Source organism: Amblyomma mixtum, chromosome 1, assembly GCF_055824585.1.
Source record: "Amblyomma mixtum isolate Tamu chromosome 1, ASM5582458v1, whole genome shotgun sequence".
Classification (NCBI taxonomy): domain Eukaryota; kingdom Metazoa; phylum Arthropoda; class Arachnida; order Ixodida; family Ixodidae; genus Amblyomma; species Amblyomma mixtum.
Window position 1 is genome coordinate 290,980,367 of NC_143012.1, and position 17,148 is coordinate 290,997,514.

At 42.5% G+C, this 17,148-nt stretch overlaps 1 protein-coding gene across 3 annotated transcripts in view; it reads right to left on the bottom strand.

Annotated features, from left to right (window-relative positions):
- Positions 1–667: 667 nt before the first annotated feature.
- Positions 668–17,148, bottom strand: part of sgl (UDP-glucose 6-dehydrogenase sgl) — a 30,344-nt gene continuing 13,863 nt past the window's right edge. For all 3 annotated transcript variants that reach the window (XM_089566391.1, XM_089566389.1, XM_089566390.1), the window contains exons 4-12: positions 16,354–16,518; positions 14,285–14,482; positions 10,660–10,807; positions 9,989–10,083; positions 8,428–8,558; positions 7,827–7,922; positions 7,703–7,734; positions 6,710–6,801; positions 668–3,622 (exon numbers count right to left, since the gene is read on the bottom strand). In XM_089566391.1, the coding sequence (XP_089422517.1) occupies positions 3,452–3,622; positions 6,710–6,801; positions 7,703–7,734; positions 7,827–7,922; positions 8,428–8,558; positions 9,989–10,083; positions 10,660–10,807; positions 14,285–14,482; positions 16,354–16,518 (1,128 nt within the window). In that variant the 3' untranslated portion in view covers positions 668–3,451. The remainder of the gene's footprint in view (positions 3,623–6,709; positions 6,802–7,702; positions 7,735–7,826; positions 7,923–8,427; positions 8,559–9,988; positions 10,084–10,659; positions 10,808–14,284; positions 14,483–16,353; positions 16,519–17,148) is intronic.

Sequence of the window (17,148 nt, forward strand, 5' to 3'; positions counted from 1 at the left end):
GCCTCTGGGTTGTGCACATAGTTGTGCACTTAGCAGGCCCTATTCAAAGTCATAACAGGATGAGGATGCTTAAAGATCGATATTTTGAAAGCACTAATTTTTTAAAAATTGGCATCAAGCTTAGAAATTTCAGATTCTGCGGCTGTTCACGACAATGCAAGCATATTATCTGAAAAGAGTTATGGACCTGGCCAAATGATTCCGATAACAGCCCAGTGCACCTGTCAGTATCACTGTCACCATGCAAGTTCTACAAACAAGCCTGCCTGTCTCTCTTCTGGTTTGGTTTGGTTTATTAGGATTTAACGTCCCAAAGCAACTAAGGCTATGAGGGACGCCGTAGTGAAGGGCTCCGGAAATTTCGACCACCTGGGGTTCTTTAACGTGCACTGACATCGCACAGTACACGGGCCTCTAGAATTTCGCCTTCAACGAAATTCAGCCGCCGTGGCCAGGATCGAACCGGTGTACCTCTCATCACCATACTGTGACAATACGTGCATACTGAAAAGCATAGAAATCAAATGCATTGCAGGGGTAAAGATTTTTATAGCATGTTTATAAACACTTTTAGCTGAAACATGGCTTGAACAAATGGTGATCATTTAGGAGTGATTGAAACCAAAGTGATGAATCTGGGAATAGCAAAGAATTTCATAAACAAAAGTTACGTGGAATATAAAAATATATTTATTGTTGTTCAATTGCTGACAACGAATCAGACAGCACTGCTTCTTGAATACATGTTTTCAAAATGATTTCCTACTTCACTAACGACAGCAGTCCACAAAACCTCAATATAAAAGGGAAAGATAAGACCATACTTTGTGACTGCAGCAACCCATGTAGAACGAAGTTCGCAGGCACTTGCAGTTTCTTGTACCTTTACTTACAGTGCATTTTTACAGAGCCTGAACCCCAATGCCTACCACATTTTGAACAGTCATCTTGCACATATAACGCGAATTCAGGGATGCAGCCACAAGGAAACATGCACATATATCAACATTAGGAAGTTGAGAAACTGCCCCATTATTAATACAGATAAATTTGCATTAGGTGCCATAATTTTGTTCTATAAACTATACTGCAGCATTTGTAAAGACAAGGAGATTGAGATAATATAGAAAGCAGACACTAAAAAGGTGTACAAAAAAATGTGAGCTGTGCAACAACCTCCCAAAGCACAGTAAAATTATACAATTGGAATACAAAACTGATAAAAAAAGCACCAGGTATAACATGCTTAACGGAAAAATGTCCAGCAATAGGAGGGACTTGACAACCGCAAGGAAAATTTTCGATGCTAATGGTTACCTTCAGCATATAAGACTGTTTAAAGCTGCAGTGCGTCACAACCAACCAGCTTGACTATGACCATGATTCGCCTGCAACTTCGCAAGAGCACCTAAAGGTAACAAGTATTTCTTAGAAATTAGCCTCACTTGACTGTGACCCAGCATTACCATTTGATACATAACACCTTAACAGAAGGAAAGTCATCAGCAGGAGATCACCTAGCACATGTGAAATAAAAGAGGTCCTCTAAACTGCACCTCATCTCCACTAGTTACGCAGATCACCGGATCACCCCACCAGATCACCCCGGCAGATTAAAACAAGGTGACATTGCAGATTCTTTGCACTGTTACCAAATAGGGTGGTTGCACTGCTAAACTTCATAATCACTTGGCCTAAATACACTGAAAATTTGCATTACATGCAGTAACAACAACAAAAAAGAGAACTGGCAGTTAAAACTTCTATTATCAATCTTCACTCAAGACATTATGATAAGTACCAGCAACACTGCAATAAGGTAAAATAATGTTTCACATTAACATCACAGCGTTAAAAAAAATGCAGACTTCCGAGTAAACATCAAACGGAACACAAATTAATGCTGAATAATACTGGTGGGCACACCATCTTGCTCCAAGCCAGAATACATTCACAAAAAGACCACTTCATTAAGATTAACATAACCTCAAACTAACACAAAAACAGATTTGATATGCCGCTCACATCAAAGTTTGCTCTGCCCTCGCAATGATGGCACTGTTCTGGTGAAAGACACTGGTCTACTTTGCTCGCAAAATTTGGTTTCCTTAGCATGTGAGAAATGAAGTGAACAGCAAATAAGAACTTGAGAGCACACGGAGGGAAACAAAAAATAAAATAAAAATGAGCAATATGCAAAATACATGGCTGCACTGCACCAGTGTAAAGAATGGCACATCTGCATGCACTCACACTGAAAAAAGCGCCAGCGTGAACTGGTGCTGCCTGGTTAACAATATGAATGTTAAAGTAAATAACACACCAACCACTAAAGAAATGCGTATCATCTAATGAAAGAGTAAATACCAAAAGCCTGCCTCCCACTAACACTAGCAAGAGGCTGACGGACGCCAACAATCGTGAAGAGCAGACGCCGCGTTTTCCCCCCTCTGGTTTATAAAAATGTAAAAAAAAAAGAGGCGCTGTTCGGCATACAATGTTGCTAGAGCTGAAAGCTGTCTCTACTGAGTAAAGAACAAATGCCTAAATACACAGCGAAATATAGGAACAGAGAATGTCTGCATGTTTCAGACACAAGGAGAGCACAACGCAATAAAAGCCTTGTAAAGTGCGAGTGAAGACAAATAAGAAGTACATGGTACCAAACTGACCATGCCATTCCGACTAACACAACTTGGATTGTAAAATGTAAACATAAATAATGCATCCTGTGTGGAAGCAGCTAGCAACACATTTGAATTGATTACACATGGCTACACAACTTCTGCCCACGAGCTAAATAATGTCTAAGCAGAGAGCGAGGAATGATATTGTATTCAGATCTTTGCTGATTTTTTGCTGATGTATGTTAATTACCAGCCACAAGACAGCGGATTACACATCAGCTGTATGATACCTATTATTGTTTTCCTAGCACTACACTGCCAGTGCTGCAAAATGCTAGATACTGAAAACAATCCATTAGAAGCCATGCATAGCACTACACTGCTTCCAAGGACACTCTTAACATAGCCAGCATCTAATCCTATGCATACATCAAATTATAACCGTATTCATGCCCTGTACTCTTGCAAGGGGTGCAAGACTGAAAGAAACTTGTTTTTTTTTTCTTTTTTTGTGGTCATTCTGGATTTCTTTTATTCAAAAGAATAAAAATTTTGCTTATAAATGTTATTCTGTGGAGAATAAACTGAAGAATCACACTGAAAATATGAGGCAACCCCAAGCAAATGAAAGGAAGGAAGTTACTCCAGAAGTTCAACTTAAAGTGTGGCTGTAAGCTAAAAAAAAAAAGCAGCTGGTGCCTGGTGAAAAAAAAAAAAAAATACAGTGCAAAAACTCCGGAACCGTTGGTGGACCTTAGAGGCACCCGCAAGAGCCTTGTACTTGGCAGTGTGGCCCGGAGTGGGGCTCTAGTGGCCACCACACTTCAGATGTGGTTGGCAAAGAGACGATTGAGTCCTTGACGTGCCGTCTTCTGGCCAACCACCTCAACCTGGAAGCCGATGGATTCGAGCTTGGCAACGTCGACAATGCGCCGCCCGTCAAACAGAAATGGGGGCTTCACCATGGCATTGTAGATTTGCTGGTAGTCCAGAGACTGCATAAGGTGCGCAAGGGTATGATCATCAGACACCTATGTCCTGAATAGCTTGCAGAAGTATGCTAACTACTCCACTGTTATACAGGCCACAACATTCACTTAAGGTTTCATGAAAATACATGTTTGCTCTGCAGAAAGCTGCAGGCTTTGTGTAAAGATTCCTGCCTCTACTGCCTTGGCCACACCTTCTATACAGAGCCATGTAAAAAACACACAGGAAGCTACTAATCTCTAATTCAGCATCAGCTTAAGGTTGTGTTTGAGGACAGGATATCTGGGGCAAATTTAAGAGAGTGCACCCAAGTCTTGAGTAAGAAATTTGCCATGGGAAATCTTCATTTTCTGCTTTTCGTGCAAAAAAATTAAAAGAATTTGTTGCGACTACAGCAGAATTTTGATGATACGAATCTCACAGGGTCGCAAAAAAATTCGTATAATCCGAAATTGCATACAATCCAAAACGAACAGAATCTATATGCAGAAGCAGGGGAAATGCATCCATGCATTTCTGTTTATGGCTGATGGAATTTGTGGCCGCGCGGCCACAGCTCACTACTTGCAGTGCGTGCATACAGCAACAACTGGTGATTGCGATGTCAGCAACATGCAGGTCGCGTGCTGCTGCTTACTCCCGTGGCGCTACTAGCGCTGCTCCCTGTGTATACAGCAGCTTGACAGCGATTGCAGAGTTGGCGATGTGCAAGGCTATCAGTGCCGCGCTACTATACTCCGCTCCATACATAAGGTGCAACGCTGTCAAGCCTAACACTCTTGTTTTGCACTGCCTACATCCGCGATCATAAAGTAGTGCATTTCTTGTGGTGAGTGAGAAACAGTAAATGCTTTGCCTGCAGGCTTTTTAAGTGAAAGTCATGAGCTGGAATAAATGTGCTCTTACTGCAGGTGACATGCTATCCCCTTCTCTTGTCTTAGACCACTCGGCCAGGAAACAAGCGCAAATTAACACGTCCCCCTGTAATTTTTCATGCGGACTACTTCTACGCTTTTCCAAGCATTGTACCTGACGTATTACCACCTAGTATTGCCAGGTGGCGCATACGAAGTAGGGCGACGACGACGAAGTAGGGCTCGCGCCGTGTGGAATCTGTCGCCTTTGCTGCGCCAGCTTGCCTGGCCTTCCCTTTCGTGCCTGCTATTAAAGCCCCCTTCGTCAGCAAGTACGCTACAGTATAAAACGGAGTATAGAGATCACAGTGCCGGCAATGTATGGGCAGTGCTTAGTGCTCGAGGGTGCGGCCGCAGCTCGCATGTTCATGTCGTCTATAGTGGGGTGGAAGAGTGTTCGGAACATCCAAAATTCTGCACATTCTGTGCAACGCACCCTAGCCGGGGAATTTTAGAAATTCATGTCATCCCAAAATTTGTATCGACTGTATTTGTATCATCAAGATTGAGCTGTATGGGTGCGATCCCCGTGTCTGAGGACAGGGCTGCTTGTATTTGAGGTCACTCGAATTCTGTCTTCTCTTTTCAGCCTTTAGTACTTGTAAACTGCATGACAGCAGCAGCAGTGAGAAACAGAACAAAAAATAAGCAATGGTAATCAATGAACTGACTAGTACTGCAAAAGGTCACGAGTGATGCTGAATATTAGACCTGTAAGTCATCTGATGCAAAGAAATGACACCATGAAGCGCTAAAACAATATGTAACCTACAAACTACACAAGTCGACTGAGGACTGCGTTTATGTATGGGGCTGCTCCCCAAACTTGGAATTTGGGAAAACACTGTGTGAAGACCAACAGCGTTTCACTTGTGTACAAATTTCCTTGCACAATACACTTCCACTGAGCTGCCAGACAATGGCAGCCAACTGCTGCCATCTTTTATTACAGTCTTCCAGCATGCACCACTGCACAGCTGTGTGCAATTTACAACAGAATTCATATGTCTGTGCAAATGACAATGGCCAGCCATGAAGCGAAGCTGACAGGGTGGCTAAGAAGAGCACCACTACAGCTCACTGGTTATGGATTTGGAATTTATGGCATCCCATGCCCCTGGATATTGTTGTTAAATGTTTTAAAAATGCAGAAATCTTGAATGCAATGCATGGAACACAAGACTGACTTCATTTATGAAGGCGGTGAGGTGCTGGACCCAATCAGTGGCAACAGTGGTAGCGACAAAAAATCCTAAAGTTATCTGCAATTGTGCACCGGATAGCACTGCGTCATACAATGCAATAAAGTACTTTCCCCTAGAACATGCATGGAAAATTAAACTGAAAAAATGCTATTTTCGTTTAAGAGTCTCACCCTGCCAAAATTGCAAAAGAAGTGCGGCCGTTAGTCGGAGGGTACGTTGTATATATTTGGCATCCAAAAACGTAAAACATGGTACAAAGGAGATGGCAGTAAGACGGTGAGTGTGCTGGTAGGGGTCATGATGAAAGTTAACGCTAGGGCTTATTTTGACAAAAGAATGCTTCTGAATTTGAAAGAACACTGCACAGCTCTTCATCACTGCAAAGTATCTGCTGCATGTAGGACCTCTTGGCAAGGCGCAAAGCTCAAGTTTCTGGAGCATCAGTAAGCATAGAAGACAGTTTAGAATGATACAGCTACACATAAATCTGGACATACTGAATTCGAAGTAGTTAAAAGATATTTCTGTAAAAACATCAATAAACACATTCAACGCATGTTACAAGTGAAACCTACGAGACTTTCTAGCTACCGATTTCCGGTTAATGGTTTCTATTTATCAATCTGCAAGTTAGTACCACTTATTTCACACACAATGTGTAAGATACTGAACTACTGAACTAAGTTTAGTCTTGCACTGCACTTCAACAGCACATAAGCACGTGCAAATTGACGGCCATGACCAACATAATAGCAAATTTCAGTGCACGTTTCCGTGGTTCCCAAAGCCTGAAATGCACAGAATTTTTTTTTTCCATGTGGGGATGTACCACACATGCCACGAATACCATGCTATAAGCACTGTTCGCGTGCAGCGATGACAATGTATTGCAGGAAGGAAAAAAAAAAAAGAAAGAGAAACCTCTGCATGGCTGCGGGGATATGAGAAAAGGCCTTAAATACTACACATTTACCTTGAACTCATCCCACTCTGTGCAAACAACAATGGCATGCGTGTCCTGGGCAGCAGAGTAGGCATCCTGGAAGATTTCCACTTGCTTCAGCACTGAAAAGAAACAAGTTACGTCTATGACCGGAGACTTCCACTGCATAAATAAGGCAATGCAAGGCATAAAAAAACATAAAAGAAAGCCCTTGCATACGCAAAGCCCAGTACGTAAACCTGCAGCAACGTGTGTAGGGAATTAATGTTTAATTTAATGCTAGCCTCGCATGTGCATTTTAAAAGACAATGGAGTTCTTGACCTTGACATCTTGGAAGCCTATCATATTTCAAGAAGTGTTCCAACAACAAAATAAGGCTGAACAAGTTCAACTTTATAATAACGACCGATGGTTTCGTACCATCAAAAACAGCCTGCCAATGACGTTACTCTGAGAGGACGACTTCCACACTGTTTATTATAATAAAAAATCTTGCAGTGTCATTAACTTTAAGGCCACTTTTTTATACATACCTACTGCACTACATTTGTATGCTTTTGAATGAGTTGTTGTCAGCCTTTATAAAATATTACGGCAATACTGAGACTACTAGCTGAAGTGTTTTGATTTCTTTCTTTTTCTGACATCTTATAGATAAAGATTGTCCTGCTTCAAATGCTAATCTTCAACACACAGACGAGAAGGTACTGTGCTCAGAAGAGCAAAATGCTGCTGTTCAAAGGCTTTGAGAGTCCTAACACAGATTCACAGTGCTTTGTCAACCAACTTCTTGGTTGACAGCTGAAACTCTTGAAAAAAAAAATAAAGGGGAAAAGCCTTCAAAATGCCTGAGGGCACAGTTTTATTAAATAGAACTTCAGTTGGCACAACCTTGATTGCCGTTCATTGTTCTCTGACAAGCTACCCAGAAATGGCAATGCATGGATCTAATCGCCCCAACAGGGCTGCGTCATACACCAGCAGGGTGCCGCCAACAGTCAGAGAGGTGGTTGCACACATACCATCGCCTTCTCCTCCCGTGCCATTGAGGTCACTGCAATAAAACACAGAAAAATAAAATAAAAAGCAGTTTAATAGTACACATGACACAGATCAGAAACACTGAGCACACAGTGCAACTCTTACTTGATGATCTGCTGCTTCGGCACCTTGGGGTCATAGATGTTCAGGAAGGCTCCTTCTTCCATCAAATGTTTGCACACGTAGATGGCAGCCGACTCTCTGTTCATGAGTGAGAAGTCAAAAGAAAGGAAGAAAGCAATACGGTTTAAAAACCACAGGAGCAAAACTGCACTTTCTCGCTAATAAAGAAAGCTTTCTTGATGCAGGCTCCGCAAATGCCATAGAAAAAATAGGCAAACCTTCTCTATAGTTTCTAACATGGCCATAACACAAGCTGTTAGGTCTCAATGTCATGCAGAGATATCTAGCAAATCCAAAGGTACTGCCTTGCTTTATGGAAGATGTTAGCCACAGCATAAAACTACCGAGTGAGAGAAGTGCAGACTCATAAATATAGAGTGCTTCACTGGTAGTGAACGAAGCTTATACTGTTGCCTGTTGCCAACTGCCTGTTGTGTAGTAGCATTTTCCACTACCTCTAAAATCGATGTCACCATCTTAGTCTCAAACATTACAGAAATTCACAACACCAATGCATACATCCAAGTTCTTGTGAAGGTTACTCACTGCGGTACGCATCTACGATTCACAGGACAGCACACACCTAGTGTCTCCAGTGTCTTTCTTGAATGCAAAGCCAAGCACTGCAATTTTCTTCCTAGCCACGTTGTTGAAAAGCCGCTCAATAATTCGCTTGGCGAACCGAGTCCTTTGGAAGCTGTTCATTTCCACAACCTGCAATTTTAAGGACACTGGCTAAGAACATGCGGCTAAGAACATGAAACAGGACATGCCTAAAGAGGGCATGCTCTGATGAAAAAAATAAAAAAAAATGTCCACATATAAATAACATAGAGATAACAACCAACAAAAGAATGAAATAATACCAAGAAAGGGAACTCTCGTAGAATGAAAGCCCTAAGAAGTACGACTGATGCATACACATCACATCAAGAACATCCACAAACCAATGATGACAAAAAAAAAATACCTTTGAGTTAAAAGGTCAATTAAAAAAAGTGATATAGTACAAACCAACACAAAAGTACATACAAGTTACTTGTGAAGTTACTTGTAATAAAAACACGTTGCTCAAAGTGGAGCTCAAAATGGAACGCTGAAAAGTTCAAATATAAACGGGGACAGTGAGTTTTGGAAAATATCAAGATCAAGACAATAAGAACTGAACAAATAATGACAATAATTGCCATTTGCTTGTCAAGGAAGCTCCTGGAACATAGTGGCGATGTGTGAGGACTTTGTTAAATCGAAAGCGCACAACAAAAATATATTTTTAAACTGCAGGAAAAAAAATAATACCCGGTTTTCAATGGGGCAGAGATTGGGGTAAAAAATCTGTTACTTTGCAAATTTCCTTAAACTGAAGTTTGTTATATCAAGGTTCAACTCTGTTGCCTATTTTGAATATATTTATATACTGATCAGCAGAGGGGTCAAATGAAGAAATCTTGATCACGTTGAAAATGTCATTTGTATAAACAGAGAAAACAAGCAGCCTAATACAGAGCCCTGAGGCACTCCACCAGTTGCAGTGTAGACAAATGAAGTCTGTCCCCTGCGTGTTGTGTGCCCTTACGCCGCGTCCTTACTCTCTCTTGTGCTCTCCCCGCTGGTGTAACCAGAACAAAACACCCGAAATTTTCTGTCCATTAATGCTGACAAAGCCAGGGTAATCGTGGAGATAGTTGCATGTGAGGACTACAAATGAAACCTCGATTCCAAGCAGTAGAAGTTGTTTGAAATGCAACAGGTAACAATGTAAAAAGCTTTGCCCATATCACAGTACACTGCATCCACGCCACTCCTCTGAGGGACTACAGCTGACGTCAGCATTACAAAAGTTTTTATACTAGTTGTAGTGGAAACCAAGCTCATTATGTAAAACAACATTTCTGAGATGAAAGAAAAGTACTTGGTATGAAGCTAATTAAGAAAGCTTAAAGGCTGCACACAGATCAGAAATGAGACATATAGTTAGAAACTTCCAATTAGTTGCCTGATTTGAAGATATCGAAAATATATGCAGTTTTTCATATGTGAGGAAAATAATTGTGATAAGACAATACAGACATTTTATGTGCTTGGAATAAGTGCACGGGAAAGGATGTGCTGACATGGCTATTAATAAAAAAGTGAAAATTTACCTGGTACCAATAATTGCCGACTTCTGGCAGCTTCAGGCACTCGCACAAGTAAACCAGACTGAGGACATCCTTCTGGAAGCAGCTTCCTCCAAAACCTAAGAAAGAAGGCGACAAGCAGAAATAAAACCTAAGAAAGAAGGTGACAAGCAGAAATAAAAACTCGAGTTGTGAGGCTATTCAAAATTTAATGCTGAACGAATCTTCACAGTGGTTTTCAAGGAACCACCAGGCTCCTTGAACTGCCTTTGTTTGGGCTTTTCGAGCACTTGGACAAAAATATAGCTGATACAGCTGCCAAATGTTTTAATAAAAAAAAAAAATAAACATTTTCTTCATTTGCTTACTTTTTGATGATGATGATGATGATTTTAAAGGTGTAAGGCCAAAGAGTGCTATGGCTACCATGTTTGATCAACATAAGGAGGGGCCACAGACCCACTGACTATTTTGCCCCTGAGAAGTGAAGCCTCAGCTTAGAGCAAAGCTTGAAGCTACCGTGAAATCGACCGGTACCCTGTGGCACTGGGGACTGAACCTGCGTCTCCCTCACACGAGGTGGATGCTCAGACAACTAGGTCGCTGCTACCACATCCTGATTTCCCTGTGATCAAAACATGACTATATTTAATTAACTATGAAACACCTGCTGCGAACAAGAACGCCCTGCTCACCGACACTGGCCTGTAGAAACCTGGGACCGATTCTGCTGTCACTGCCAATGGCATGGGCCACCTCGGAAACATCCGCACCAGTTGACTCACAGATGGCAGACACTGCATTGATGCTAGAGATTCTCTGGGCTAGAAAAGCATTGGCAGCCTGCAAGGGTGGAAACGGAGTAATGTGAGAAGCAGCAACATTGCCGCAGAGTGAGTTTCTCAAGAGGAGCTATGCGCAAACACTTTTCTAGAAAAACTTCGCGTGAGACAGACAGGACATAGGAGAAAAAAAAAAAAAATCCTACGCCCTGTATATTTTGTGCAGTTTTGGTAGCAACGGTCATTCACCAACTGGCTTGACAGTCAGCATTACGCAAACACTTTCAAAGATGAAGAACTCAAGTATCCAGGTGCTGTTTCCTTGAAGCATTAAGCTAATTTTCATGGGGAATTTTTTGCAGTGTCCATTGTGAATTAGGCCAAGCAGTGAATACTTCATACGGTAGAGTAAGAAAACTAGTAGCAGAACAGTATGCTTCCACTAAATCATTTGCACACCAGTGCTGGCATGTCAGTGACAGTCATCCACTGTGAAGTGGCTCAGTGAGAAGAGATAGGAGTGCAGCCTGCAAGTGAAAGAACAAGCCATAGGATAAGCATTAGCGGTCTGAAAAGAGTTTCCAATGCTTCCATGCCAGAAGACATCAAAACCTTGAAATGCCAGGCTGTTCCTGACAAATTATTGGTGTCCATGTCTTGAAAGTAATCATAAAGTCATGCTCGCAAGGAGTCCTCAAGGAGCATCTACTGCGAACCTTTTGTGAGCATAATGGCAGGACTAACAGCATGCTCCATTAAAGGGACACCATGAACAACTCCACCCAATCTATGTTACTAGGAAAAACTTCATTGTATGGCTCTTCCTAGCTGCGTTGACGTTTATTTGGCAGAGAATATGCATTTACTGCCCAGAAATTACTGCTGCAGCTCGATTCCATGCGGAGAAGCAAACACATAAAAGCAAAAGTTTCAAGGTCTCGCCACATGACAGCCTGCGTCGGGATTGGTCTTCTCAGCAGTTGCCCCTAGCAATCGGTGGAGTGTACGTGGGGCCCAATGGCATGGTGTGCTTTTGCACTCTGCTAGCTACGCTTGCTCATCCTGCATTACAATATTTTGGCTTTGGAATGCAACGAAACTCTAAGACTTTTCCGACCAACACCCTTTCGAAAAGAAGTACAAACCAGCGAATTGCTATGGCAGCTGCCAACAAAAGCCACCTATGACCAAGAATGGTAAAATGACCTCCCTGTGGGCTGCTGAAAGTGAATTTATTGAGGACGGCGTTCCAGATATGTAACTGAGCATTTCAGGCTCCGCTGGTAGCTCTTCTGCGGAAAGTGGCTGGATCAGCGATGGAAAGCATGCGGTGGATCATGAACGTGCACCCCATCTCCTTGGGCACTGTTGCTACAATGCAAAAATCTACTACAAGCGCTGAAAAGTATGCCCTGCAGAGAAAGGAGCCATCAAAAGTGACCCAGGCAAAAAGGCCAGATAGCCAAGCAATGCTGCATTCCAAATGGCACCAAGGGCTACAACCCTGATGCCCTCTGGAGAAGTAAACATGGTGTTCAATTTTGAATGCCTTTTTCTCAGAACTCGTTTTCTGGACTGCGGCTCACCTTGTGGAGCTGACTGTGTCACAACAGTTCTGTCTATCGGAGAGCAATAACGACAAACCATGTTGAGTGCATGGAGCACATTGAAGCACATGCGCATAGGTCCCCTCAAGTACTCGCCACAATTCACATCGCCTCCGTCCGCAAGCTTTCCTACAGTCTGAACGTTGTTGTCAGCAGAGACTACGTCACCTAGGGCTGCCCCATCACAAATAGCACCAGGAAATGCGGACAACTGGTTCCACAAATCACCAAAACCTGTGACGGCTTCGTCGAGCTCACCCAGCAAAGAATTTGCTCAGCCTTCTCCAGCAAAGCAGAGACCACAATGTCACAAGTAATTCTCTATTATTTTTATTTTTGACATCATTCCACGACTCACTCAGCACAGGCAGGATGCCTAAGAGGTGAATTTTTAGGCCTCTTCCAGCCCTCAGGTTCTGCGGGAGCCGTTCAATCAGATTTTCCCTACAACCAACCTTCACCACACAGATTATCCCCTGGTCCAGAGGTATGAAACGAAGTTCAATGTTGCTGAAACACGCAGTGCAGCAGTGGGGACAGCCGCTACCTACGGTGAGGCAGATGTCGAGGAACCATTTGTATGCAGCTACCTCGATATCTTCATTACACAGCTGTGTGTACATGTCTGGCAGATTTCTTCTCCGTTTTAGCCTCAATGTCAGCTTTGTTCTTCATAATGGTACTCAGCGTGCTCTCAGTATCTCATACTCAGCAGCGACTTTGGATTTCTTCTTACCATGTTCAACTTGCTTCATAATTTGCAGTTTCATAGAAAAGGAGAGTATCTGCCATTTTGCGGCTGCCACTGCGCACACACAGAGACAATGAAAACCATGCAAAGTTACCAATGGCAGCGCGATGCATTGCATGTGCGAAATGCATGGCAACGAGGACAGAACTAGTGCAACATGCTAAAGCGCGTATTCTGGTTGGCTGGGTATGTGCTCGCTGCCTACGTCATGAAAAATCTGCACAGTCATTGGTTTGCATACGCTACGCAGCACCAAAGTACCCACAGGTCTATGTGGGGAAGCTAATCCTTGGAGATGTGCTGAGGGAAAGTCAGCTTCTTGAGTCACCCGGTGTTGCCTGGAGCTCGATCTATCTGATGTGATGGCAAATTTTTGTTTGATGCAGCCGTACATTTTCCTATACATTCATATTGTGGCTTTAAAGTGCTCAGAAATCTGACATAAAGGATAATTCGATCTAACCGAGTTGGATATAATCAGGTTTGACTGTAGTGGATATAATCAGGTTTGACTGTAGTAAGAATCTCACATAAAGGATGTAGTACATGCTTAATAAGCACAGCCGTTTTCTTGCCTCTCAAAATGTGCGATTTTTTTTTCCCCCTTGTGTAATAAAAGCTGCTCTGCTATCTTGCAATAAGGCTGCCCCAAATTTTGGAACATATTTCATGACACGTATGACCATGGTAGCGAGGTGCCATTCTGTTCAGACAGCTTAAACCTGCTCTAACAAGTCTCTACGTGGCAGTGCCTATACAAAACAAACACTGTAAGATTCGTCACAAAGTAACCATTGTCGCAAGAGTGAGAGAATCACAGTCGGGATTCCATTGTATTTGATTTGGAAGTTCATCACGACATCAAACAAATGTGCAGGTTTATTTACTGTATTCAAAAAGCGTTTCACAGCCTTTTAGTGCGCTCATTTAGCATGACCTAGTATTTAGCACAACCTCGGGCATAAAATTTTTTTTCCGGTCCAATATATTAATTGCAACTGCACTGGATTGAGCACTGTTGACATGAAACTATGTCGCCAAGAAGAGAAAAGAGCTTGTCGATGCAGTTGTGTGAATGCCTGATGGAAGATTTAGAGGCCGTCTTACATCTGCTACAGTCTGCTCTCAATCTCCCAACATCAGAAGCAAGAAGCCGGAAGTATTCCAATGCATGCCTCACCAGTTTGGAAAGCTCTGAGGACCACGTGTTCATAGTGATGATTCGGTCTTCAGGAACCCAGTGCCTGTACACAGAACAGAGCTCTTCAATCGCAGCCCGGCCTTCGGGTGTTTGCTCTCCACCAATGAGGATGCGGTCTGGGTTCAGGAGGTCAGACACGGCTGAGCCTTCCGCCAAGAACTCCGGGTTTGAAAGAACCTGGAAGCAACGCAAATCAGCTCAGCTTCCTGCAAGCCACCATAATTAGTGGTTCAGAATCAAAAACAACATTTTAGAGATCATCCAATAAGATTGAGGTGCATAAACAATAACTACAGCCCTACCTCAGCTATGCAAGCTAATCTATTACAACACCAAAATATCAATGGTGTGAGGAACAGTAAAAATAATTATCCCATGCAGTTACAGTTACCAAGTGCAACCCTATCAGCCATACCTTCTACGCTAGTCGCTCTTAGAAATGGTCACATCATGACATTCCTCAGGCGCTTGAAACCTCCTCTTCAACAGGGCCTTTACTTTTTTTTGGTAGGTCGCAAAACCTGAGAAAGCTGTGCATACTTATTTGAGATATACAGCTTCCATCACTTATTTGTTTAACTGCTAGCACACTTGAAGAGCAGTTGTTTAGACTTTTTGAATTGTAGTGTACAGGCAACACACTTGAAGAAACAAACACAAAAAGGTGTAGTATTTGGAGGGTTGCTCATTTTCACACACAGGAAAAACATCTTGCAACAAATGGCATGATCCATCCACTGTCACCATTAAATTTAAGAGAGTAGGCAAGGGTGTGCTTTTTTTTTTTTTTCCAAAGTTTCTCTGCTTTTGATGCCTGAACTTAAAATCAGGATTAGCACACTCTTTAAACTTGTACTTACAAGCACCTGCCAGTGGTGCTGGTGCTCCTTGACTTTAGTGTTAAAAACGAAACTCTTCTGGGGTGTAGCTTTTTCCTATAAAGCAGCTTCAGTTTTGGCTGCCTACAAGTAGCTACATACACCTTGGCACCGGTTTTCCTGTTTCCAGAAACTAAAGGCGGTTTTCACGACCTAGAAGAGTCGCCTCAAATGGTCCAATAAGGAGCTGTTACGGAAGACGGCTCCAGGGGTCAGCCTATGTGGAATCATGCTTGTTTTAAAATTTCATGATAAATTAGCGTTTCTTTGTCAATGAAAACAACCTCGTGTTCGTCAAACAGTGTCTTTTTCTCTAGGGTGTAAAGAAATAAATGAGAACACAATGAAGAAATACTATTTGTTTGTCATTTGAAAATGGCCGGCCTGAAGGTGTAGGGGTAGGCAGTAAAAGTGTGCTTTGAGCACATTCATCACTGATTATCGATGATGAATTTGGTACAGTGGGAATGACAAAAGCAGGAGATCAGGCAAGCAAGACCCAGCTATTGTCAATAAGCCATGATGCTTTACACAAAACAAGCTAGAAGAGTTTGGGAGTCTCTGTCGTACGGGTATTAACCGACAAAACTGCACCCTTGTCTGTTTCTTCATAGCCATAAATTTTATTAACATGTGCTACATTAAATGAGTACAGATTTCTAATTGCATGTTCAAGTGGAAAGCGAGACCAATGAGATTAATTTTTTCCGCGTGCAAGTCATGTGTGCTTGGCATTGTTTTTTTAACATATCATATACTAGAGCCTCGTATTTATGCAGGCCCTTCTAGCCCATGCAAATCAACTTTTTAGAAATACAAGCTGAGTGCCTGATGAGAACTGTGCTGTCATGGTGTCACAAAAGTTTCACTGCAGTGTGGAGAGTTCCACATGCTCTCTCTGTTTCGCTGGCACCAGAAAAAGCATACAGTGACACTTAGCAGCTCTTCTATCTCCATAGTTTGCAGACATTAATGTAGCAGTGCTCTCAAGAAATATTTTCATATCAAAACTCTGACAACAACCCCTAAATGTGCTGGCGAACAACTCGGGTGACAGAGCAAATGAGACGGTTTTATGCGCTGATCCTTCTTGGACTAGTTATGTCGCCATTGGAGTGTGGCATCAATTTTGCGAAAAACGGCAACAAGTGGAGCATCGCTGGGAATTACCTCGAAATTGGCGCCCTGCAAAATGTTTGCCTTGAGGATCCGGCTGATGCTTTCCGCTGCCTTGACTGGGACGGTGCTCTTCTCGACAACAATCTTTGGTGTGCTGGCCTTCTCAGCTATGGTCCTGGCTGCTGCCTCCACGTACTGCAGATCCGCTGCTCTTCCCTGCACCAAACACAACAGCTCTCGTGTAGCTACAGCATCATGCGTGCTGACTTCCAATACTCAACAGTGACACGCGTTCAGCACTGCATCAATACAGTGTTCACAATGCTTCTGTTGGCCTTGCTTAAGGCCTATGTGCTGCCAAGATTGTGCACAATGTGGAGAGCTGGATCCTGGTTTTTTCTTTCATAAAGTAATAGTAGCAAATTATGACTCACGTTAGTGCTTATGTGCATGGTGACCGAGGTCTGCTAAGTTACAGAAGTGTGCCACAGACCCTCATCTAACTGTGATTTAATGCATCGCTACAGTGGAGCAATTTTCCAGCAGAATCATCCACGGCTAATCCCACCTGTAGCTCACAATCTCAGCCAACCAAAATGACTCAAATTTTTTTTAGAACATAAATTCAGAAAGAAAACATTATTCAAACATAAAGCTGGAAACAAAATGAAATACCTTCAACGGAAGCTGCATAACGCTTAGTACGTAATCAAAATTTTCAAAAAATTAGTTTTTCCGCGGTTGACAACTAAATATAACTTCCTGATGCAACGAGAATAATGCGCAAAATATCCCTTTCAGGTGCTGTCGTCCACAAATGTGGATACGACTGGAACCTAATTATAT